Source organism: Mya arenaria, chromosome 2 (genome assembly GCF_026914265.1).
Source record: "Mya arenaria isolate MELC-2E11 chromosome 2, ASM2691426v1".
In the NCBI taxonomy this organism is placed as follows: domain Eukaryota; kingdom Metazoa; phylum Mollusca; class Bivalvia; order Myida; family Myidae; genus Mya; species Mya arenaria.
In genome coordinates, this window is record NC_069123.1 from 24482498 (window position 1) to 24509934 (window position 27437).

Genomic DNA, 27437 nt, shown 5'->3' on the forward strand with positions numbered 1-27437 from the left:
CTTTCTGTTTGGCATTTGCTGACTAGTTAAGTGTAAAAGCGTATCGAACTCTGTCATTATGTCCCTGTAAATAACCTTCCAATGCCATCTGTACAATATTAGGAGATAATGGTTGTGTGTGTGTGTGTGGGGGGGGGGGGGTAACACTACTCAATTAGAACGAATAGACATGTGTCACTCAAATATATTGCTGAAAGGGAATAGAAAAACCAGTTATTGGTATTATTAATCAGCATTTATTTGAAATAAATATATCGGGAACAACAATGTCAAAAAAGTGAATATGATACAGCAGGATAGATTTAACAACTTTATTTAACAAATTGTAATTACTCAAACATTTAAACTTTTACCACAACTCCATTTTCTTCACTTTTTGACAACAGTCTTTTAACATTATAGTCACAGGGCATTTTATTACCACTTTTTTGTATATACAAGCCGTATTCTAATGTATCAGAATGAATGAAATGTCATGTAAATAAGCGATATTTTGACCAAAATAATGTAAGTGAGAGAAGCATGTATCAAATATGACACAGCCCTTAGCACAATCTTGGAACACACCGCATCAGAACAGTATCACAAACTTCTTATTTCTTTCCTGAAAATATAAGTTTAAATACAAGCTCAACATTAGCTGTGATGGCAGCAGGTGTGTTATGTACAAGTCTGTTCAATGACTTCAACAGAGGAGAAAAAGGTTAGTACTAATATTTTTAATTGCTCTATATTTTGTATAGAGAAAACTTGGATGTTTATGTGGTATTACCCTCAAGGGTTTATCACATTATTGTTTATCTCTGAAACTAGTATAAAATATAAATTAAATCATATTTGGGGCACTGTGTTAATGATTTGCTTAAAGCTTAATGATTGGTACACAACTTTACAATTATCAGCTATTCTTTTATACAAAGTTATGGCCAAAAACATTTCTTTAAATATAAAGACTCACTGCATTTTTTCCCAATAATTTTTGACTGTGATAAATGTTAATTTAAAATATAAACATCAAGGATTGATAGCATTTTGTTGAGTGTTCATGCTGTAGAAATGCAGGAGATCAAGTTAGCAAATTTTTTAGATACACACAAATGTATGTAGTAGTGCATGGAATTTACTCACATGTCAGAACTCCTTCGTTCATATAACATCAGCATATGAAAACATGTGCTCAATCCTTAATAACAGTTAAGTTTGAAAAAATGAATTGAATTCCAAATTAATACAAATAACATACCAATTTTAAACCACTTGGGCACAGGCTTATCTGATGAGCCAGTAGATCGTCCAGATGATGATGATGCTGGTGATGATGATGATGATGATGATGCTGGTTTGAAATTGACTGGTTTCTTTCCTTTAGATGAGGATGGTTGGGCCTCATTTGACTCAGCATCTTCTTCAACTGCATTTAGGCTAAAAGTGCACAAGAAACAGAGAGTATTAAATGTAAACAATACTTTTTACAGGGCAAAGCTGTACTTAAATTTGCAAATTTCTGCATGTTTATTCACTTTAATGTTAATTAATTTGATTGCATTTACTAGAGAGATATAATAAATATCGAAAACCTGATTTCTCAGATTGCCCTTGAAACTGTCCTTTCCATTAAAAATACTTAACAAGAGCGTGGCTTAATGAACACCAACAAGGGGCAGAACTAGACATTTCTATGGGCCTTGCTATATATGTGTTATTTGTTATAAAGTTTCGTTTGAATATATGAGACAATGAAGTTTCATGATTAAGTTTGACAATAACACCAAGGATATAAAAACATTATTCAAAAGACAGATAAGCTAAAATTGTGAACAGGAGAAATATTTCTAAACACGTACTAGTGTATATACAATATTGGTCAGTTTAGCAAAACATCAATGAAAGATTGCCATTTTAAGACCAACCTTACTGTAATTCAAGATAATGAATTACTAAATCTAATGCTATTCTGATAATGCCTGTGATAATTGTTAACCCTACCATTCAGCTACAAGGATGTCTGCCTTCAGCTTGGAGCTTTGTTCTGCTAGCACTGCTGATGATAGGTAGTGGGCTAGAAAACAACAACAACAACACAAGTTAAAGGTCTAGCTTCATCCTTCTATCCCACCCAGTACCTCCAACCGGGTATTGCAACAGCTGTGTATTGGCCCCGGCTGCTATGAGACCAATACACACTCATGTAATATGATACACCATGATGCCTAAGTAGAGTTGCATCTGTTTCAATTAGCATTTTGGTGATTTTGAGTTTTTGTTTAGATCCCCACCAGACAAAGTTTTTCATAGCCTCTCAAAATGGACACCAGTACTGGTTTCTGCCCAGGAGGCGGATTCGAACATGATGCTTAGTAATAAGCTATAGTCACATTGGAGCTAAACGAAACTAGTATGAAATATAAATCAAATCACATCTGGGGAATTGTGTTAATGATTTGCTTGAAGCTAACTGGTGTCTAGACAACTATATACCCAGTGATATAGAAACAATTTTAGCAAATCAAATTATTCCAAAACATATCGTGTATATTGAAAATAACTACCCAGCTACACATTTTTTTATGTAATTCACTAGTCTGGGGCTAATTTCATTAAAAGATCTATGTCCAAACTTCAAATATCTGAAATCTATGAACATAACAGATGGCAAGTATTTAAACACGAGCTGTCACATAGACAGCGCGCTCAACTATTCAGCCGCTTTTCAGTGTATGGATTGAAAAGTGATGGCGAAACATGCATGGAACACTGTTAGATTAGATTTCAATACAAAACATGATGTGCTGAGATATTTACATAAATTGAATGGAAAATATTTGAGATGGTACACAAACTTTAACGTAAATTTTTAGTCGAAAAAGGAGCATAATTTTGTCAAAATGTTTGATAGAGTTGCCTCCCCCTGTGTACAGGTTGAGGGTATGATGGTGAACAAGTGTGCAAAGTTTCCAAGCCAGATGTCAATGGACATTGAAAATATTTGAGGTGGTATGCAAACTTTAACGTAAATTCTAAGTTGAAAAAGGGGCATAATTTTGTCAAAATGCTTGATAGAGTTATCTCCTCCTGTGTACAGGTTGGGGGCATCATGGTGAACAAGTGTGCAAAGTTTCAAAGCCAGATGTCAATGGACTTTGAAAATATTTGAGGTGGTACACAAACTTTAATGTAAATTCTAAGTAAAAAAAAGGGCATAATTTTGTCAAAATGCTTGATAGAGTTCCCTCCTCCTGTGTACAGGGTGGGGGCATGATGTTGAACAAATGTGCAAAGTTTCAAAGCCATATGTCAATATTTGAGGTGGTACACAAACTCTTACAAAAACTTTAACATAAGTGGTTACGCCGACGCTCTGGTGACTAGGATAGCTCTCCTTATTCTTCGAATAGTCGAGCTAAAAAAGTTTCCCTCAACTTTGTTTTCAGCTTAAATACTTGCGTTAGTTCAGTTCGCACAAATATATAGCAAAATAACAAAATATATGAGACTTAGACCATTTTACTTTACTTGGATCTGTACTGAAGTAAGCCCCAGAAAAGAGAACTGCATTCACAAATGTTCATAGCTACAAAATATTTTTCAATGAATATGGCATATAATTATATTGATACCTTTTTGGTGTTCACTTCCAAAATACACCACGGCTGCAGGAACAAGCTGTGCCTGAAGTTGTATAGTAAATGTATACATGAATTTTATGACTTCTTTTTATAAATTTTACATTTATACACCTTTTTTATTTATAATTTGGAGTATACAAGGGCTGTTTGTAAAGTTCGTGGACAGACTTTGTATTTCTTAATATCAATATATTACTATAGTGTTGATCGTACCTTTAAAGAGTCACCTATTTTGGATCATTTAAAAAACAGATTGAGTGTATATCACCATATTGTGTTCTAGTAAAAGTTACTTAGGAAACTAAAGGTATGGAGAAGTAAATCTTTCAAAACAGTATCAAAGGGTCTTAACAAATGTAAATTCAGTTTACAAGCTCGGCAGTCATTAACAATATGAGATTTCAGTGTACCTCTATGAGTGTTTTGCTTTGATCTTTGAGAACATTCTTCGGTGGAGATGTATCTGTAAATGATATTGTAACTTTAGCAAACATCAGTATTTCTTCTGTCGAGTTTACAAAAAAATACAGGTAATGATACATTTACCTTTCAACAAACAGCATTTAGATATTTTCAGCCTGTAACTTTTTTACACAAAATAAACTCCTGATTTTACCGGCGGTTCTGAGGCAGTAGCCCCGACATTAGTGTGTGTTATCTTAGTGAGAGGCAGCTTTAACTCAATATAAAAGGGGCTGCTACAGTCTTGTGCTAAGCCCTGGCTATGTTATTAATCAAAGCTGATGATGATGTGTTCCAACAGCCAAATTTTATAATGTGTTCAATTATCTATGAAGTGTTATTTTTCAGCATTTAGTATCCTAAAACATTAGATACAGAGTTTAATGTTGTTGACGTAATGATCAAAGCATTCTGAATACTCACATAAATAGAACGGAATACTTTTGTCCTCCAAATGCTCTTTCACAAACTTTTGAACGGCAAACACTGCAAAGAGAGAGTGAACTGGCCTTTTGAAAGAGCCCACATCCAATTATTCTGTAAATAACTATGAGACAATGAGCAAGCAGATGTCACTGTTATTCCACCCTCCTCAGCTTATCAAGGGTTCATTTCAGAGACAGTGATTGGACTGTAAACATTCATACCAAGTTTCATTAGAATTCTTTTACTGTTTCCAAGTTATCACTCGAGCTTTCACAAGATATCTAGGCTCTAGCAAACAATGCAGGTGATACAAACCCCAATCTTCGATCATAGCTAATTAAAACCAAAAAAGCTAAAAAAACCACCTCTTTTTTTAACTTTTGCAATTTATATTTCCACTCGTGCCAAAGAGTTTCATCATTTTCCCCACCTGTTTCCATCGGCCTAAACAACCCCTGCAGCACAAGTTTATCGTGGAACTGTACACGTATGACCACACGTTCATATTTGCTGTACATCTCCTCTACCCGAGCTTTACGCATGGATGCCGTCATCAGGGGCTGGTCTTCAAGAGAATTTCTGAAAGGTAAATGCACTCTGGAAGAGATCCTTTGGTAGCCCATCACACATCCCAGCAATGAAAACAGCAGTCTCAGTTTGACAGAAACTCTTTACCAACAGAAATGATCAGTGAACACTGTCATCACCCCTAGAACTGGCTTAAGGAGTATTTATTTTCAAGTAACACTATGACATATTCAATGATCATAAAATAACAAAAAAATTATGGTGCCGCTAAACCAGTGGCGATGTTTTTGTCTTCTTTTTTTTCTCAAAAAGGTTAAAAGCACAACAACTATTAAACCAAGAGTTATGGGCCTAGCTGTACAAGTGGGTAATGTCTCTGGAAACCAGTTTCATTTGAATATCTTGAGATGGCCACAATTAAAGTTTTTGTAAGCAAATTACCCTGCCAATGAAATCAATGCTATAATAAAAGCTAAACTTCTAGTTTCGAAAATAGACAATCACCACACAGCACATTACTAGTTTGTAGTGAATGGTCAGTTGATTTTCTAGTCAAAATTATTATAGTCTTTGTCAATAAAAGGCCTGAGCCAGGACAAATGAAGACCCAGTGAGCGATCATGTTATGGCAAGTTTAGCTTTCTGATAAGCATTGATTAAAAACTACAAGGCTAGACATACAGTTGTTTCTGTTTTTCAGCCATCAAACTTCGAATGTCCCTCTCTGTCAGCTCAAAGAAATCATCTGGCAGGTCTGCAATATATTAATAATCTCCTAATAAGTATCCTAATCCATGTTTTGAATAACAAGAGAGCTGCCCAGTCACTGGCAACATGTGTATCAAGTTTCATCCAAAGCTTTTGAGTTATAGAAAAGGTTAAAGATTTTCACGCCCACTACGCTGACAATACCTCAACTTTTTTCCTCCAAAAACAGACAGATTCCTTTGGGCTGAATTCAATACAATTTATGCAATTGTTTAACCATATTTGTCTATTTCAATGAATAAAGCCATAGATAATGATTTCGAGATTAAGCTATTGATAATCTGTGACCTCAGTGGTTAACAATCTATTTTCGACAATACTTTATCATTGTGTTATCTCTGTGTGATACCTTCGGTGCCTTCTGAACTTCCCGGGGAACGGAGAGATTCCTCAGCATTAAATACAATTGTCCGTCTATCACAGGGCTGAAAGTAATCCATTCTTAAGTTATTCAATACTGCTCGATGCTTTTGTCAGAATATCATGGTAACATTATGCGAACATGTTAGTCGAAATGATCTCAACAAAAACTTGGAAAGTGACTTGAACTTGAAATGTACATAGAACAAACAGTACAACATTTTAACAAGAGGGCCAAATGGCCCTGAATCGCTCACCTGTCATATATTGCACATTCTTCCATTATATACAAATATTGAAAACCTAAGCCTATGAACACGGGGCGTGGCCAATTTTGACCCCAGGGCTAAAGTTTGAACAATCTTAATAGTGGTCCGATAAACGATGCTTCGTACCAAATATCTAAGGCCTTCGCCTTTTGGTTTCGGAGAAGAAGATTTTTTAAGTTTTCATCATATACATATATAAGGAAACCCATGACCGCCCGGGTGGGGCCATTTTTTTAACCCCAGAGCCAAAGATTGAACAATATTGGTACAAGTCAACTAGATGATATATCATGCCAAATATCTAAGCTCTTGTCACTACTTGATTTTACGTGTGTATCTATATATGTATATTTGTTAATAATTGTTGTATGTGGCCCATATTGAAAATTGGTTTGTGTACTAAATATGTTATCCAGTTTAAATTAAGACGTTACTTGTCTTTTTGAGTTCGGAGAAGATTTTTTAAGTTTTCACTATAACACATATAGAGAAAACCCATCAGCCCCCGGGTGTGGCCAATTTTGACCCCAGGGCCATAATTTGAACAAACTTTGTAGAGGTCCACTAGACGATGAATCATGCCAAATATCTAAGCTCTAAGCAACGTAAGTTCAGAGGAGATGATTTTTGAAGTTTTCACTATAAACATATAACGAAAACCCATGACCCCCCAAGGGGGCGGGGCCAATTTTGACCTCAAGGCCATAATTTGAACAATCTTTGTAGAGGTCCACTAGACGATGAATCATGCCAAATATCTAAGCTCTAGTCCAAGTAAGTTCAGAGGAGAAGATTTTTGAAGTTTTAACTATAAACATATAGAGAATACCCTAACCCCCCGGGGCGGGGCCAATTTTGACCCCAAGGCCATAATTTGAACAATCTTTGTAGAGGTCCACTAGACGATGAATCATGCCATATATCTAAGCTCTAAGCAACGTAAGTTCAGAGGAGATTTTTGATTTTTTTTACTATAAACATATAGAGAAAACCCATGACCCCCCAGGGGCGGGGCCAATTTTGACCCCAAGGCCATAATTTGAACAATCTTTGTAGAGGTCCACTAGACGATGAATCATGCCAAATATCTAAGCTCTTGTCCAAGTAAGTTCAAAGGAGAAGATTTTTGAAGTTTTCACTATAAACATATAGAGAAAACCCATGACCCCCGGGGCGGGGCCAATTTTGACCCCAAGGCCATAATTTGAACAAACTTTGTAAAGGTCCACTAGACGATGAATCATGCCAAATATCTAAGCTCTAGTCCAAGTAAGTTCAGAGGAGAAGATTTTTGAAGTTTTAACTATAAACATATAGAGAATACCCTAACCCCCCGGGGCGGGGCCAATATTGACCCCAAGGCCATAATTTGAACAATCTTTGTAGAGGTCCACTAGACGATGAATCATGCCAAATATCTAAGCTGTAAGCAACGTAAGTTCAGAGGAGATTTTTGATTTTTTTTACTATAAACATATAGAGAAAACCCATGACCCCCAGGGGCGGGGCCAATTTTGACCCCAGGGCCATAATTTGAACAATCTTTGTAGAGGTCCACTAGACGATGAACCATGCCATATATCTAAGCTCTAGTCCAAGTAAGTTCAAAGGAGAAGATTTTTGAAGTTTTCACTATAAACATATAGAGAATACCCATGACCCCCCCGGGGCGGGGCCAATTTTGACCCCAAGATCATTATTTGAACAAACTTTGTAAAGGTCCACTAGACGATGAATCATGCCAAATATCTAAGCTCTAGTCCAACTAAGTTCAGAGGAGAAGATTTTTGAAGTTTAAACTATAAACATATAGAGATTACCCATGACCCACTGGGGCGGGGCCAATTTTGACCCTAGGGCCATAATTTGAATAAACTTTGTAGAGGTCCACTAGACGATGAATCATGCCAAATATCTAAGCTCTAGGCCAAGTAAGTTCAGAGGAGAAGATTTTTTAAGTTTTCACTATAAACATATAGAGAAAATCCATGACCCCCCGAGGGGGGGCCAATTTTGACCCCAGGGCCATAATTTGAACAATCTTTGTAGAGGTCCACTAGACGATGAATCATGCCAAATATCTAAGCTCTAGTCCAAGTAAGTTCAGAGGAGAAGATTTTTGAAGTTTTAACTATAAACATATAGAGAATACCCTAACCCCCCGGGGCGGGGCCAATTTTGACCCCAAGGCCATTATTTGAACAATCTTTGTAGAGGTCCACTAGACGATGAATCATGCCATATATCTAAGCTCTAAGCAACGTAAGTTCAGAGGAGATTTTTGATTTTTTTTACTATAAACATATAGAGAAAACCCATGACCCCCAGGGGCGGGGCCAATTTTGACCCCAGGGCCATAATTTGAACAATCTTTGTAGAGGTCCACTAGACGATGAATCATGCCAAATATCTAAGCTCTAGTCCAAGTAAGTTTAAAGGAGAAGATTTTTGAAGTTTTCACTATAAACATATAGAGAAAACCCATGACCCCCGGGGCGGGGCCAATTTTGACCCCAAGGCCATTATTTGAACAAACTTTGTACAGGTCCACTAGACGATGAATCATGCCAAATATCTAAGCTCTAGTCCAAGTAAGTTCAGAGGAGAAGATTTTTGAAGTTTTAACTATAAACATATAGAGAATACCCATGACCCCCCCGGGGCGGGGCCAATTTTGACCCTAGGGCCATAATTTGAACAAACTTTGTAGAGGTCCACTAGACGATGAATCATGCCAAATATCTAAGCTCTAGGCCAAGTAAGTTTAGAGGAGAAGATTTTTTAAGTTTTCACTATAAACATATAGAGAAAATCCATGACCCCCCGGGGCGGGGCCAATTTTGACCCCAGGGCCATAATTTGAACAAACTTTGTAGAGGTCCACTAGACGATGAATCATGCCAAATATCTAAGCTCTAGTCCAAGTAAGTTCAGAGGAGGAGATTTTTGAAGTTTTAACTATAAACATATAGAGAATACCCTAACCCCCCGGGGCGGGGCCAATTTTGACCCCAAGGCCATAATTTGAACAATCTTTGTAGAGGTCCACTAGACGATGAATCATGCCAAATATCTAAGCTCTAAGCAACGTAAGTTCAGAGGAGATTTTTGATTTTTTTTACTATAAACATATAGAGAAAACCCATGACCCCCCAGGGGCGGAGCCAATTTTGACCCCAGGGCCATAATTTGAACAATCTTTGAAGAGGTCCACTAGACGATGAATCATGCCATATATCTAAGCTCTAGTCCAAGTAAGTTAAGAGGAGAAGATTTTTGAAGTTTTAACTATAAACATATCAAGTATACCCATGACCCCCCCGGGGCGGGGCCAATTTTGACCCCAAGGCCTTAATTTGAACAATCTTTGTAGAGGTCCACTAGACGATGAATCATGCCAAATATCTAAGCTCTAGTCCAAGTAAGTTCAAAGGAGCAGATTTTTGAAGTTTTCACTATAAACATATAGAGAAAACCCATGACCCCCAGGGCGGGGCCAATTTTGATCCCAAGGCCATAATTTGAACAAACTTTGTAAAGGTCCACTAGACGATGAATCATGCCAAATATCTAAGCTCTAGTCCAAGTAAGTTCAGAGGAGAAGATTTTTGAAGTTTTAACTATAAACATATAGAGAATACATTTACATTTTATAGAGATGATCATTCTGACCAAGTTGCATTGAGATTAGGCTAAAATTGTGACCTCTATTGTGTTCACAAGGTTTTTCTACTAATTGACCTAGTGACCTAGTTTTTGACCTAGGCTGACCCAATATGGAACTTGACCCAGATTTTATAGAGATGATCATTCTGACCAAGTTGCATTAAGATTAGCCTAAAATTGTGACCTCTATTGTGTTCACAAGGTTTTTGTACTAATTGACCTAGTGACCTAGTTATTGACCGCGGATGACCCAATATCGAACTTGACCTAGATTTTATAGAGATGATCATTCTGACCAAGTTGCATTGAGATTAGGCTAAAATTGTGACCTCTATTGTGTTCACAAGGTTTTTGTACTAATTGACCTAGTGACCTAGTTATTGACCGTGAATGACCCAATATCAAACTTGACCTACATTTTACAGCGATGATCATTCTGACCAATTTGCATTGAGATTAGGCTAAAATTGTGACCTCTATTGTGTTCACAAGGTTTTTCTACTAATTGACCTAGTGACCTAGTTATTGACCGCGGATGACCCAATATCGAACTTGACCTAGATTTTATAGAGATGATCATTCTGACCAAGTTGCATTGAGATTAGGCTAAAATTGTGACCTCTAATGTGTTCACAAGGTATTTCTACTAATTGACCTACTGACCTAGTTTTTGACCCCAGATGACCCAATTTCGAACTTGACCTAGATTTCATAGAGATGATCAGTCTGAATAAGTTTCAAAAAGATTAGGTCAAAATTGTGACCTCTGTTGTGTTCACAAGGTTTTTCTAATAATTGACCTAGTGACCTAGTTATTGACTGCGGATGACCCAATATCGAACTTGACCCAGATTTTATAGAGATGATCATTCTGACCAAGTTGCATTAAGATTAGCCTAAAATTGTGACCTCTATTGTGTTCACAAGGTTTTTGTACTAATTGACCTAGTGACCTAGTTGTTGACCGCGGATGACCCAATATCGAACTTGACCTAGATTTTATAGAGATGATCATTCTGACCAAGTTGCATTGAGATTAGGCTAAAATTGTGACCTCTATTGTGTTCACAAGGTTTTTGTACTAATTGACCTAGTGACCTAGTTATTGACCGTGAATGACCCAATATCAAACTTGACCTACATTTTACAGCGATGATCATTCTGACCAATTTGCATTGAGATTAGGCTAAAATTGTGACCTCTATTGTGTTCACAAGGTTTTTCTACTAATTGACCTAGTGACCTAGTTATTGACCGCGGATGACCCAATATCGAACTTGACCTAGATTTTATAGAGATGATCATTCTGACCAAGTTGCATTGAGATTAGGCTAAAATTGTGACCTCTAATGTGTTCACAAGGTATTTCTACTAATTGACCTACTGACCTAGTTTTTGACCCCAGATGACCCAATATCGAACTTGACCTAGATTTCATAGAGATGATCAGTCTGACCAAGTTTCATAAAGATTAGGTCAAAATTGTGACCTCTGTTGTGTTCACAAGGTTTTTCTAATAATTGACCTAGTGACCTAGTTATTGACTGCGGATGACCCAATATCGAACTTGACCTAGATTTTATAGAGATGATTATTCTGACTAATTTGCATTGAGATTAGGCTAAAATTGTGACCTCTATTGTGTTCACAAGGTTTTTGTACTAATTGACCTAGTGACCTAGTTGTTGACCGCGGATGACCCAATATCGAACTTGACCTACATTTTATAGAGATGATCATTCTGACCAAGTTGCATTGAGATTAGGCTAAAATTGTGACCTCTATTGTGTTCACAAGGTTTTTCTACTAATTGACCTAGTGACCTAATTATTGACCGCGGATGACCCAATATCGAACTTGACCTAGATTTTATAGAGATGACCATTCTGACCAAGTTGCATTGAGATTAGGCTAAAATTGTGACCTCTATTGTGTTCACAAGGTTTTTCTACTAATTGACCTAGTGACCTAGTTTTTGACCCCAGATAACCCAATATCGAACTTGACCTAGATTTTATAGAGATGATCAGTCTGACCAAGTTTCATAAAGATTAGGTCAAAATTGTGACCTCTATTGTGTTCACAAGCAATTGTGAACGGACGGACGGACGGACGACGGACGAAGAGTGATCACAAAAGCTCACCTTGTCACTACGTGACAGGTGAGCTAAAAATATATAAATCCCTATAACACTGGATAGTTAAGAATGTATTATGCTTCACTGAGTAACAATAATACTAGAGTTAAAACCTGTTGGCTCGATATTGCATGGCTCAATTTTTTTTTGGCTTTAACTAGATGTTAAAGACCAATTTTGTTTTACTCTATGTAAGCACTCCAGCTTGGCTCGATATTCACGAGGCTTGAAATATTTTGGCCAGTCCCTGGGATATTGAGCCAACAGGTTTTAACTGTATAAACTCAGGTATACAGTTTGTATATGAGAAAGTGCTTACTTTGAAATCTTCTTGCTTCACATTACTGAAAAGGCAAATAAAAAGGGGAACTTTTCAAATATACATGTCTGTTAGTCTGTTAGGACTAAAAACATTGTCACATGTAAATCAATAACTGTTCAAGTTAATAATAATGCTGCAATTGCACCCAGTAATGACACAATGTCTACCTTAAGTCCAAACAAACAGTGCTTACCTCATTTCATTTTTGTACAAATTCTTTCCCTTTGTTTCTTCTGGGAACTGCAATAAATTGCCATAGATTTTCTTACTTCAGTATAAACAACTATATGAGGCATGAAAGTTGCAGATTTTAATCAATAGCTGTTTAATTTACAATACCACCACACTATCCAAGTCCCACCAACAGAATAAGTCATTGAAGTTTCTGGGAAGACAAAATGTAACCCTTGTTAGAGCTGTCTTGGATCTTTAACGTGTGCCAGTGTATAGAACTGACATATGGGACCAATATTTCAAGTATCTCCAGGAAGACATATAGTAAGTTCAGTAGTGAGGCAGGGTCTGTGACCACAGTCAAGTGTCTTATTACTAGACTGTCACTCCCTATACTTCCAAACGGTTCCCTGTGAGGCAGGGTCTGTGACCACAGTCAAGTGTCTTATTACTAAACTGTCACTCCCTATACTTCCAAACGGTTCCCTGTGAGGCAGGGTCTGTGACCACAGTCAAGTGTCTTATTACTAGACTGTCACTCCCTATACTTCCAAACGGTTCCCTGTGAGGCAGGGTCTGTGACCACAGTCAAGTGTCTTATTACTAGACTGTCACTCCCTATACTTCCAAACGGACTGTCACTCCCTATACTTCCAAACGGACTGTCACTCCCTATACTTCCAAACGGACTGTCACTCCCTATACTTCCAAACGGACTGTCACTCCCTATACTTCCAAACGGACTGTCACTCCCTATACTTCCAAACGGACTGTCACTCCCTATACTTCCAAACGGACTGTCACTCCCTATACTTCCAAACGGACTGTCACTCCCTATACTTCCAAACGGACTGTCACTCCCTATACTTCCAAACGGACTGTCACTCCCTATACTTCCAAACGGACTGTCACTCCCTATACTTCCAAACGGTTCCCTTACTACTAGTTTAAATTTCTAGGTACAGAGGAATGACGATTTGCTTTTAAAAGTTATCCATCTTTGTTCCCCAAAAATATTAATACTATAATCACAGTTTCACACCATTCAATGTATCCCACATTCTAGGTTGATTGGTTTTCATTCACCTGTCTTTTGTGTTGAACCTGATGTTCATATTGTTTTACATGCAGGGGATAACTACATCATTGTTTATTTCAATATTCCACTTTGATAAGATAAGTGCAATGGCTTTTAACCAATGGTATACAATATAACAATTATTGACTATCCTTTTATAGAAATGAATGTCATTGATTACTATTTATCAACAATACTCGGGTGCGGAAGGTTTTACTTATTTCTTATGGTGATGCAGAAGAAAATGTTCGAAAATTCTGAAGAAGCACTAGAGCTCTTTATTGAATTTGCATAACATATGAACAAATGTGATCAATTATAAAAAATCCCCTCTTAATTCCACAACTGACAAGAGCCGTGAAACATAAATACAATAAAGACTTGCACCTTGAAGTTAGCGAATGTTGGCTGTTGTTGCTGTTTAGGTGCTGGTTTCTTCTTGCGTGCCCCACCTTCAGAATTGGCCCCACCCTGGGAAATGGCCGGTCCCTGCCCTGAGGCTCCCATACTGGAAAACAGAGCCTGGGCCAACCTTTTAGCAACCTGACAAGATATACAAATGCACAATCTAGAAACCTGACAAGATATATGGTATATAAACAGACAATTAAAATTTGAAAATTTGAAAACCAACAAGGGTGTGTTAATGCTGTGTAATATTTACTAATCAATCAATAACATTTTTTTTTCAGGAATGAATTGTTTTTCCTAAAGGAGCAATTCTGAAAGAATTAAATAGCTGATTTAAGTTGCAAATATTGTTTTACAAAATATACTTTTGTGTATGTAATTGATTTATGGCCTCATCTCTTGGAAATGTCCAATAAAGGTAGCACAGTTTTGGGTTTAAGTGAAACATGGAATGAATCAAATGAGACATATGATAAAAGGAATACTACCATAGCATGATTTTTTCTGTTTTGTGTATAAATAGGCATCAAACTTGACCATCTTCTATATGGTCGAGACAGAAACGTGTTTACGCACAAAACTCTACATGATACAGGATGTCAGAAAAGCACTCGATCATAATATCCCCTATGTTTATAACTGTTACATATTTGTTTGTATTTATGTACGATACGTCTTGGCCATACAAAAATAAAGGCAAACTATGTCGATTGCCTGTTGATTGCCGATATACTCTGAAACTTTTGTTAACAAATAAGGTCATCAGCGATGATCTTATTTGTAAACAAAAGTTTCAGAGTATATCGGCAATCGCCAGGCAATCGACATATTCACATTAAAATAAAACCATATCAAAAATAAAGAGTACCCTTTGCTGATCCGGTGGAAGGTCATTGAAGTCATTAGGAGAAAACACCTCAATTCCTGGGATGTCTCTCAGTTCATTAACGGCGTTCTGGCGTGCGCTCTCTCTTGAATCTGTGGATGCTGAAAGAAATGATGCTATTATTGTATCAAAAGTGTTTAAACATTCTTATGTAACACTGAGGATAAAATTGACTTACAAGACCCATGTCAATGACTCTTATTAAATAAACACTCCATTCAAATCAAGTCGAATTGTCCCAACAATTTACAATCATATATCAGTGTGACCTTGCATTTTATTTTTCATTTAAATGTATAGAGTAATTATTTTCAAACATAGCCATTTTGTTTGTAACAAAATTTGGTATATGGTTTGCCAATCAAGCCATACACCCATAAGAGTACGAAATGATGAGAGGGACCCGAAAATCCAACACTTGTATTTCAGTTGAAAAAAGGGGACTTAGTTGGACTCAGTCAGAGGCATGGCCTTGTTGTACATGTTTATTATCCGGTTGTCTGTGGCAACACATGCACAAGGATTCATTTGAGTATCTTGAAATGTTTTTGACTTATTGCCAACGAGGACGCCGACCCCAAAGCTATGACAATACCTCAACATTTTTTCTTTCAAAAGCAGATGAGCTTAGTTAATAAATGAATGCTTGATTTCTCTGACTACTGACCAGTTGGTTGCTGCCTTGTTTCTGTGCTGGATGAGACCACATCCTCGGTTTCCATGGGGTTTTCCCCAATCTGAACTTGCTCTACTTCCATTGGCTCCCCAACATCATGTGACTCTTCAAGCCGGACCATCTTATTGGCTGGTTCCTCTCTTCTTGTCTGGGGACTCCCTTCTTCAGATGGAGGCTGAGACATTCTAATTGGCTGCCCATCATTTTGAATATTCAAATTTATATTCAAGGATATATTTGTGCTTTCTGCTTTTACTTCAGCTACACTGCTTTCTCCAGTTTGAACTTGAGTTTCTACTGAAATTGATTGCTTAACAGCTTTACCTGACGGATAAGAGGGGTCAGAATTTTTAGTCTTTTGTTCATTTTGAGATTGTTTTGGCTGAGTTTGTTGAGATGGACCACCTGCTAGTCTGGCCTTCCTTTGTTTCTCTTTTTCAATTTTTGTCTTAATTTCTGTGAGAACAGAATCTTCTACAGACCTATGAAGGAGTCTGGAATATATGAATGGTTAGATACATGTAACGGTAATCTCACAAAAGAACAATACTCAAATCAGAAAAAGAAAATTTACTCGATCATGAATTGTATTCATCTGCGTTAGACATTTGTTTTGTAACATATCATTGGCATCAAGGACCAAAATCAGGAGCAATCTTCGATACTTTCTAGATACTTCCTCTGAACAATTCCGTTTTGGACTAAACTACCCAACAAAGAATTAGCTTTCTTCATTATGCCAGTTATGTACTGACCAAAAAATAGTAGTTAAAATGTCACACAGCATTCATTCAAACAACACACACATTATCATGTTCATAGTTCAGTTCCACACAAACGTTTAATAGCATTTGTCATCTTCTCCGTACCTGATAACAGCTCTACCTCCAGTGAGACCCAGAGTACGCAGCAAAGTTTCTTGCAGGGCAAATTCTCCTGTCACTTCCTCTCTCATATAGATACACACCGGCTGTAGAGGTGGCGTTGTGCTACTGTCAACATAGGCTAGTTTGCCTGCATACTTCCTAGAAAACAGTATCACTTCCTAGAAAACAGTATCACTTAGGGTAATAGTAAATAAGTCAAAACAGACAATACATGTACTTGTGATAACCTAGTTTTGGCAAAGCCTCTTTTTTTTTTATACACCTTTAATTTTGATTGGTCCCCGGTCTCCTTAGTGAAAAAAGGCTAAAATTGAAATTTGCTGTAAATCTAAAAAAGAAACTGTTTACTTTTGCTAATTCAAGCAGACACAGGTACATCATAATGATATACAAAGCATGGAAAGCAAAGCAAGATATACATCAAGTATAAGACAGAAAAAAAATCTGACACCTTAATTGTTACATCTATTACTATTAATCTTGAATACTTGCTGAAAAATAGCAAACATTAATTACTTTAGACACAGACTTGATGTACGCCCACAAGACCGGAACTCGATAAATGTTAGCTAAGTAGTAGTGAAAGATTTTAGGCTTATTATTCAATATGTTTATCGGTATATCACTGACAGTTAGCATAATTAACACCATGAAATAATTGGTTAATTTGTTGTTGTTTTTATCAATTTGAATTTGAACAATATGTCACAAGTAATAAAAATTTAACTTATAATTTGTTATAAGTCTTATACCCTTCCTCCTGTCCTTCCCAATGTTGTAAAAGCTCCCAGAGTGTGGTGCCAGGCTCAAACTCCCCCTGCAGGCGTTCCCCACCCTCTAACTGAAGGGCAATCAACACTGCGCTCTCCGCACGACTCTTTTCACATTTAACCAGCTCAAGTTTCGCATTGTTTGAGAGATTTGCATATCGCATTGACAGTGTCAGGTCTAGCGTGTTACGTCCATGTCTGAAATTAATGTATAATAAAATCTTTATTTGCAAGTGTAGACATATTCTTTAAATATCCATTGATGTAGTGTTAAACAGTATAAACTTTTTGACACTGTGTCCAAACTAAACATTAGCATAAAACAATTTCATTTGAGTTTGTATTAAAAGCTGGAGTTTATTAGGCCAAAAGAAAATGTTTGTTTCCAACAGCAAAAATAATAGGGTTGGCAGATCTGCATTTGTTTTAATTTTAGGAAAAGCTGTAAACCCATCACCATCTAGTCTTGGTACATGTTAACCAGAGAGCTCTATTAAAACAATACATGTTTGTGACTTGCTGGTAAAACATGTAGCACAAACCAACTCCAATCCCTGCACTGGCTTTCCAGACTTGATCAAGTTCAGGATTGTATATAGCCCGGCTTGTTAAAAAATAAAGTCAAGCATTACTATAAGAATTCAAGCTTGTTCATCCAAAAGTCGTAAACAAAACATGTTTTGGTTATGCCGTTACAAAAGTCAGATACAGTTGAAACTTGTTGGCTCGATATCTCATGGCTCGATATCCTCGTTGGCTCGAACCAAATTAAAAGGACGGATTTTTATTTACTCTTTGTTCATATAAATTTTGATTGGATGGCTCGATATCTTGAGGGTCGATATTTCTCCACGCTCGAAGTCGTTTTCGCGGTCCCAAACAAGAATTTCACACTTTGATTTGTTTGCTTGGGTCGATGTCATTTTCGCGGGTTCAGTTAAGAATCTCACACCTTGATTTGTTTGATTGGCTTCATTTAGCACAAGGCGCTAATCGATTAAAATTGCTTGACTGATATTATAATTATTATCGAACTTAAATGGTTTAACAGTTTGGATAAACATGCCATCACTTTAAGTTCTGTCTCTAATTGTTATCCATCCCAAAATTACTATGCATTTTGATACAACTTTTAAGCTATTTTTGTGTTACCCACTGTTTACAATTGCTTTTCCCATAAATGTATCTTTATTATAAATAAACAAGAGTGACACTCACAAAATACGCCCATCAATAATTTCTTGGATTCTAAGACAACTTACTGTCACATTGGCCCTTTGAGAAGCAAGCTTTTCAAGAAGCAAAAGATTTTATAGCTACAAACATTTTCAGCAAGTTTGGTGAAGGTCAGATGAGAATTGTTCAAGTTAGAGAGTAGACAAAGCTTAAATGGCAAGGGCAGTAATCCTGAAGTGCTTCGGGGCATTTGGCTGATTATCATACTTGACCGATTTATTTTACCAACAAATATTTTCAGCAAGTTTGGTGAAGATCAGATGATAACTGTTCAAATTAGACAGTGGACAAAGCAAAAATGGCAAATTTTGACCAATTCAAGAGCCATAATCCTGAAGAGCCTGGCTGGTTATAGAACATTGCCAAGAATATATACCAACAAACATTTATAGTAGCAAGTTTGGTGAAATTCGGATAAAAACTGTTCAAGTTTGAGAGTAGACAAAGCTAAAATGGCCAATTTTGATAAATTCAGGGGGCCATAACTCTGGAGTGCCTATAGCGATTAGGCTGGTTATCGAACTTGACCTAGATATTTCACCAACAAACACTTTCATGAAGTTTGGTGGAAATTGGATGAGAAATGTTCAAGTTAGAGAGCGGACAAAGCTAAAATGGACAATTTTGACAAATTCAGGGGGCCATAACTCTGGAGTGCCTCAAGCGATTTGGCTGGTTATTGAACTTGACCGAGATATTTCACCAACAAACACTTTCATGACGTTTGGTGGAAATTGGATGAGAAATGATCAAGTTAGAGAGCGGACAAAGCTTAAATGGCCAATTTTGACAAATTCAGGGGGCCATAACTCTGGAGTGCCTAAAGCGATTTGGCTGGTTATCGAACTTGACCTAGATATTTCACCAACAAACACTTTCATGAAGTTTGGTGGAAATTGGATGAGAAATGTTCAAGTTAGAGAGCGGACAACATTGTGGAGCCGCCCGCCCGCCCGCCGCCCGCCCGCCATGGGTGTTCCCATAATACGGCCATCGTAAGATGGGCGTATAAAAATAAAATGATATTTTCTAATTTTCTAATAATCGAATAAGTCATATTACGAAATTTAGGGTGTTTAACTATGCCCAATAAATACTCTTCCTTCTCTTGCGGAGATAGCGTAGCCAATAACAAACGAGGTAAATAAGACTTTATGTAACAAATGAAAAAATAAGATTCTGTAAGCAATCCCGCTTGGCTCGATAGTCTCGAGGCTCAAAGTACTTTGGCTGATCCCTTGAATATGGAGCCATCGACTTTCGACTGTATTTTGATTTACATAATTCGTTTTAACAGTGTAACACTTATCAAAAATATTTACAAAGATTTCTTTTCAGCACTGTACACAACAAAATAACTTTTAAAAATAATGTTTAACCAAATGATGAAATGAACAACTTAATGTCAAGATTAACTGCTTTTTTACAATAACAAAAACACTACAAAAAAGCTTTTCAACTTGCTTCAGTGAATAGTCTTCTGCAGGCAGGAACTTTTGTTTTTGACATACATCTTCTAATACCTGAAGTTAAGAAAACAACACAATCAAATAATTAGGCAAACACATAAGGAGGCCACTCTGATGATCATGCATGCCATATCCCCCGCCATAAGGACATGTTAACTAACAGGGATGATAACAGAGCCAAGTTGCCAATCCTGAAAATGTCTGCGTCGGGTTCAGGGGGCCGCTTAAGGCCCCCGATGGGTCCAGGGCAAAGCCCTGGTGGGGGGCCAAGGGGGGCGAAGCCCCCCGAAGCTTTAAGTATTTCAGGGTTTCTCATACCCTTTTTTGCCTTAGAATAGTGTTCAAGGAGTACACCTTTCGGTTTGGTAGATATAATTATGTTCAACAGGAGACATCCGCAATCAGAACAATTATCAGGAATCTTAGCAGTGAAGTTAAACACCTTTGTCTTTAAACAAACTTAAATTTACTTTTTTACCTGAAGTCACAGGCATAAGACATGTACCTGACATTTTGGTTCAGTTGTCCACTTCCCATAAAACTCAACTGGCTATGATCAAATGCCTGTGTATGAACAGTCTACACTGTGGGATGTTTGATTTACAATAATGAACAACATATCAATTATCAAGCTTGCAAATGTTTATTGTAAAAGTGTTATTTATTCAATTTTTATGTATCATAAAGAGTATTTATTCCACTATCTGCACATTTGATGAGAATATAATATTATTAATTATTATATATATTATTCCAAGTAATATCCAAACGGGACTGTACATGCTTTGGCAGTGAGCCGTTGTGGTCATGTGTGTCGCCAATGTCTATGAGGTGAGGGACAAGTTGACATATTCTGGTCTCAAAGCCAAAAAAAATTCCCCTCATGGTGTTACAGGAGTCCAGTAGCACACAAATTAGATTGTCCAGATTGTCCCACGTCAGTTCAAGTCTCTCAAACAGGCTTTCAAATTCCTTGAAAATTGATTCAGAATCAGCCCTTGTGATTTTTAAGGAGGCCAAATGTCTTGACACTATTTCTTTCTCTATAGCAGAAAAATAGCTGCAACAGATTGCTCATTGTTTGTGTTTGTTGACCCGTCTAAATTCAAACAAAACTGAGTTTCACTTAACTCCTCCACAAGTTCATCATTGAAATGGCTTGCCTCTCCCTAAGTCATCTTATATGATGCTGTACACCTTTGAAGTTTTAATTCGCTGAGAGCTTTTGTATCTTTGGCAAGTGTCTTAAGTAAGACTCACTACATGTGGTAACAGGGAGTATGGAAGGTCATGTTCAGCCATAAATTCAATTATCATGGCCTCTGCATTGAATTGTCAGTCATTGACAGGAACAACTGGATGCACTGGCCGAGGTGTCTGTTCATCCCTGACTTTTGGAACCATCAACATACCTGGAAATTCAAATTACAACTATAGAAATTAAATCTCACTCAAACTGGGTCCTCTAGAAGTTTTGTTGAACTGTCTCAAATAGAAAATAAACTGACTGCTCTTACTTAATATATATTACTACTACAAAATAATTTTATGTATTCATTTGTTTTTAAATTTTCATTTGAACCTTCCAATATTATAGACAACAGCCACTTCTTATTGAAAACAATGCTTCAAACATTATGGGAACAATAAAGAAACGGTTTAACAGCGTAAACTTCAATCGGCCAAATAAAATTTGTAAAATGAAAATCGATTATTATGACACAATCCGAATCGCGATGTCCGAAATATTGCTACATGCGCAAAAGCCATTCTCAGTTTGATCACATTCTATTAACTTAAAAAGAAACGTTTCGGGAATTTCTCTTAAAAATAAATAGCAAATATACCTTTAAATCGACGAATGGATGTTTTTAGAAGTTAGTGGTGGTCGGTTTTTTTCCAATACTCGTTTATTCGTCTTCGTCGTCTGTCATATCCGGATACTGTCTTCTAGTCCCATCGGTAATTTCCGTAATCACCCGATGCTAGCTTAACCAATCATATAGCTCGACTGCCAAGACGTAAATAGGTTCGATAATTTCCGGCTTTACACTTCCGGAAAACTCACCTTTCGTACCCATATTGTTCGATCTGAGCTCGAATCGCTGCCAGTACCTCCCCCCTAGAAAAAACTCAACGGATTTACATTAATCTCAAAATCGTTCCGTGAGGCCTTAAATCCGGAATTCCGGATTAATCCGGAATTTTACCATCCCTGAACTAAGTTTGAAAATTGATTGATTGTTGCTGGAATTATTTTATGAATTGAAATTGATAGTGAAAAGATTATATTATCTTGCTCAGTGCTATAAGACATACATGTGATAATTGATTGGGTTGATTCCGGGAAATTCGTAGTAATGTCAACGCACACTAGGGGGTCCGTGGGCATGCCCCCCCCCCCCCCAATTTTTTTTTAAATGGGGAACGTCTGTGGTGCATTCTAGAGCATATCTGGGGCTATTTTAGTTGTTTTTAACGTCGGGAAAATGTACCTATTTTGACTTACAAGACATATTTTGTACTTGACATGGATTGTTTTTTCTGCATTTTCTTGAAAAAATAAAACCACCAGATATTTTCCCAGGCTTTAAATGAAGTGCTAACCAGGAGGATATGCAGTCTACTTTCGGTTTCATCAAAACAGGAAATAAACAACTATACGGGCACCTGTTTTCCCGCGCTTTTGAGAACATGCGTTACAAAATATTTATTTTTAGAATATTATTTCGATATGAATAATATACACAACGATAGTTCGAAAAAAGTTCAAAACACTAACATTCCTTATAGACGCGTAAGTTGTTAAAAGTATAACGACTTATCGACTTTGAAATTTGAATGGAATATGGAATGTTTTCAGTGTTTTAATTTTGTTTTTTTACTCATAAAAGCTATCATTCAAAAGACCAAACAAATCTATATGAAAACAATGAATTTGTACACAAGAACCCTCCCCGACTCGTTAAGCACAACAATAGGCCAATAGATCAATTATCGGGTGATTGACAATGACCTCGACGACACACATACAAATTAACAGATTAGTGTCAACATGTCCTATGTTTTACGACCAGTGTCCCGGACAGGCAAAATAGCTGACTTACATTGGTAAAATTATGATAATCAATTCAGAGATTTTTTTTTCTTTTTTTTTTTTTATGACTTTCCGGGACAAACATGCACCCTCCGTGACAGAGATACGATTTCCAGGATAATCCCGGACATCCGGGACGTTATCACATGTATATGTAAGAATTGACGTAAGTGAATGTGCTAAGTAGAGTTTATAAACATTCTAGCGTTATAAATTCACAATTTCTTTTTATATCATACATTATATATTTATGCTATGAATTGACATGATGATGATTTTATAATATGTTATCAATTCTATCTTGTGTGTAAATTAGAGCAATGAATAAGTGTAAGTAAATACTTATTCAGTACAGTCAAGTTACCCTTAGCGGATCATAACCAATAGCGGATCACTCTCTTGATGAATACACGCTATAAAATTTATTTAATTGTATTTTTTTCTGAAAATTGGCAGTTATGTACTTTAAAGTGATTGTGAAAATCACAACAAATATTTTTTTAATCGAACTTCAAAATCATCTGTATCATACGAACGTTCGATGCAACTGTTTACGTGACCCAGTTGTTCCGGCCTCAATTTGATTGCAACGTGTGCTTTTTCTGAGAACTTTTCGTCCAACTACAATGTGTAAGTGAACAATTTAAACATTTTATGAAAGGCCAATGTATAACCTCTTAAAAATGCATAACATTCTTTTCTTTCATCAATGAATTGTTAGAATTTGGCGGTCATAATTACGTGTGGGTAATTAACCAATAGCGGACCGCCATTTTGTTCATGCAGTGAGTCTGAGGGGTTCTCTCAAAATAGTGAATTTGTACCAGTTTGTCATTGCCGATTTTTTTAAACATAAAACAAACATTGCTGGATACTTATATTACTTTAATTATGATTAAAATATGAATTATAACACACATATCTAATTTAGTTTCAAATGTTTGATTTTTTATCCTACATAAATATGATGTACAGTACTGTACTCACTTAATATCATAAAACTGATACTGTATCAGCTTTTAAAAGACGCCTGTGTTTTAATTGGTATCAAGAATTGCCACTTCCATAAGTGTATACCATGCAGTTTGTGATTGTATTTAAAAATATCACTTGTGTTTTACAGATGAATGAAGATTGAATTTGGGCAGAGTTGACATAATTTATTGAGAAGAGTTGGTGGAGGTAAGTAACCATTTGAATCTGGAACAGAACATCACATTTACATTATCATATTGTAGCAGGGTACACTTAAAATAAATTATTTGAAACAAATATCAAAGTTACTCGCTCATGGTTTGTAAAATCTTTAAATCCAATACTCAGAAGGGAAAAATGCCAAAGAAAACTGATCCTGATAATGTACTGACACAGGGCACATCAAAGGAATTTTGTAAAGGGTGTCAAGTGACATGGGATGAAGACATTGAATCAGATAGTGACCGTCTCTGGGTTCAGTGTGACCTGTGTGATGGCTGGTTGCATGCTGAATGTATTTCTGGGTTAATTGACACGAATGAGCAATTCATATGTCCAGATTGCATGTAAAAAGTAAATATTTTTTATTTTATTTAATTTGATGGAAAAGCGTATGTACTTCGTAGCTTGATTGCAGAGGCTCTTGTTAATTAATCATTTACATAATAAATTGTTTGAAGACACATCAAATTAACATTAAGGTTTATTTATGTATGTTTTTTACAAATTCTGTATTTAATTGAAATGATTTTCTTTCAGGTACCACCACCACCACCTAATATAACTGCCATCAAAGCCAGAAGAGGAAGAGGCCATGATATCTCCACAGACAAGGAAGCCCATGATGAACCACAGTCTTCAGCAAGCTGTTACACATCTATCACATTAGAGAACTCAGTGATAAAGGGGTACCATGTGTACAAGATAAAACCCCCAATAACTGACCCTGTGACAAAGCTTGTTGTAGATAGGGAATATACCAACATCAAGGATAAAGATGCATGCCTTGTGTGGATTCCTGGACTTTCTGAGTTTGATATCACTTTACATGACATGGTAACCGATGATAAAAGACAGCTGAAGTTGTCAGATATAGCTGCACTTCCAATTGGCCACGTACCACGCATTCTTGCAAGTTGTTTTTACAATGTACTTGATTTGGGTGGACACGTGTGTGCCATCATGACCGGTGAACCAACGCCCAGTTTCCCACCGTGGCCTGCTCCATCTGAGAGTGGTGGTGGCGTTGTGATTCCATGTAAATATGTACTTACAGCAGAAGATGAAGTGAACACTATACAAATGTTAAGAGAAACACTCAAAAAGATGCCCGAAGGTTATGTGATGAAAATAGTTGTTAATTGACATTGATATACTTGTTATTGCCATGAAAATAAGGTGGACTAAAACTGATATATAAAGTAATCAGTTAATTCATATGTCTTGTATTTAGAATTTAATTGGCATAGTTTTGTTTTCAACAAATCTAGTGATAATTTGTTGCTCATTATTTCTCACCTGCAATAGAACTGCTTGATGTTATTGATCAAAGAATCTCCAAATTACAATTTTGATTGTAATAAGTACTTTATATGGGTTGTGGTTTTGTTTAGTTGTTCAATGTTTTATACTCAAAGTAGCTTGAATTTTGATTCAAATTGTTGCATCTTGCCATCAATCTTGTTCACTCCAGTTTTTGTGATATCTGTGTATTTTGTTCAGGTTTAAGAAATAGATTTACCTCATACTATTTCTAACAGCTTTTAACCTATTACCTCATATCATTGCATAGGTTAGTACCATAATATCAACACCTAGCTCAGGCTAGCTGGTCAAAATTTCTAGTCAACTTGTTATGTGTTTATATATATTTGTTCGTATTTTACTTTATAAAATGTCTGTGATTTAATTCTTGATTATGATGTGATTTACTGTGATTTTATGATTCTGTTATCCTCAATCATTGTCAAATTATTTTTAAATGAAAATAAATGATCTCAATCAGAATGAGTTTATTCTATGCATAGAATTAGTAAATCCTATTCATAAACAGTTCACAGATTTACTAGCACATGTATGCATACACAGTTATTATTCATATCCATTTTGAAGAAATTATACAGTTATAAAAAGTCCAAAAGCTCTCAAAATTAACTGGACCTGAGTGTTTTCAGCTTGAAATTTGTTGAAATTATTTAACAAATCGGATATCTTTAAATACATAAAAGCGATCTCTAAGGACTTGACGTGATACAGACCACCAAATAAGCATCCTATCATGATATCACCTATAAAATGCATAAAAGAGGGACTAAATATATTTAACAGAAAAGATAAACAAACTGATTGTCAGTTTTGACAGCTAAAATATCGCTTGAGAGAACCCCCAATATCGGAATGTCACGTGATCCGTTATTGGTAAATTTGATTCGCTAATGCCCCATTTACTCGTACATGCAAACAACGGTCAGTTCATCTGTTTCTGCACTGAAATTGAATTATTTTATGTCAATCAAAAGAGGAAATATTTTTCTTTTCAACTGTAAACGTTGCAATCTCAGAATGTAAAACGTTTGTTCAATGCACAGCATTGTTTCCATACTGATCCGCTAAGGGTAACTTGACTGTATTTAGAAAGATGCATGTTAATATTATAAATGTTGATATTGCGCTTAATTTTGCTGCATTAAGTTCCTCTGGTCTTCGAAATCACCTGAAATTCAGACCAACATCCCCAAAGAAGCCTCCAGAAATATGGCATATATGGTGATGATGATCAGATTGAACACCAACCTAAACTTATAGGTCCGTGGACTTATTGAAGATAAAACAAAAAGTAAAATATTTTTATCAATTATTATTACTTATAATTAATTACTTTATTGATCTGGTTCCCATACTAAAACTGTTCCCGCGAACCCTCCGAAACATACAGTGCCCGGGTACCCGTGTTCTCGCCTTTCCCTAAGGCTATTGTGAAGAAGAATCTGCTCAGTCATGTCCGAAATTTTCTACATCCGAATATTACTTTCGGTTCTTAAATATTTTGTATAAAAACATTCGAGATACCTGCAACAGTTTTGTATTTGGTGTGATCTTGACATTCTGTCTCCTGCCATTCGGACATAAAACTTGTAGCGTTGCCATAATTTAAAATGAAGGAAGAAGGAAATAAACAAAACTTTGTTAAAACTACAGTGTTGACACTTTTAT

General features: G+C 36.4%; 2 protein-coding genes across 3 annotated transcripts; one reads left to right on the forward strand and one right to left on the reverse strand.

Moving 5' to 3' along the window:
- Positions 1-220: 220 nt before the first annotated feature.
- On the reverse strand, positions 221-27437 carry LOC128218446 (tether containing UBX domain for GLUT4-like). 2 transcript variants are annotated; one of them, XM_052926117.1, is made up of 18 exons: positions 27294-27437; positions 20148-20206; positions 17430-17645; positions 16660-16815; positions 15782-16284; positions 15097-15215; positions 14205-14360; positions 12759-12805; positions 12563-12587; positions 6160-6235; positions 5724-5796; positions 4945-5093; positions 4512-4574; positions 4037-4089; positions 3618-3669; positions 1987-2059; positions 1244-1422; positions 221-604 (listed from the first exon to the last, which is right to left on the reverse strand). In XM_052926117.1, the coding sequence occupies exons 1-18, from the start codon at positions 27369-27371 to the stop codon at positions 594-596; spliced, it is 2088 nt and encodes a 695-aa protein (XP_052782077.1). In that variant the 5' UTR covers positions 27372-27437; the 3' UTR covers positions 221-593. The 2 variants fall into 2 exon arrangements, with proteins under 2 accessions (XP_052782077.1, XP_052782086.1); XM_052926126.1 differs by lacking the exon at positions 27294-27437 and adding an exon at positions 23614-23851.
- LOC128218460 (uncharacterized) lies at positions 24384-26360 on the forward strand. Its single transcript, XM_052926137.1, has one exon. It carries the CDS (start codon positions 24969-24971, stop codon positions 25587-25589), a length of 621 nt encoding a protein of 206 aa, XP_052782097.1. The 5' UTR covers positions 24384-24968; the 3' UTR covers positions 25590-26360.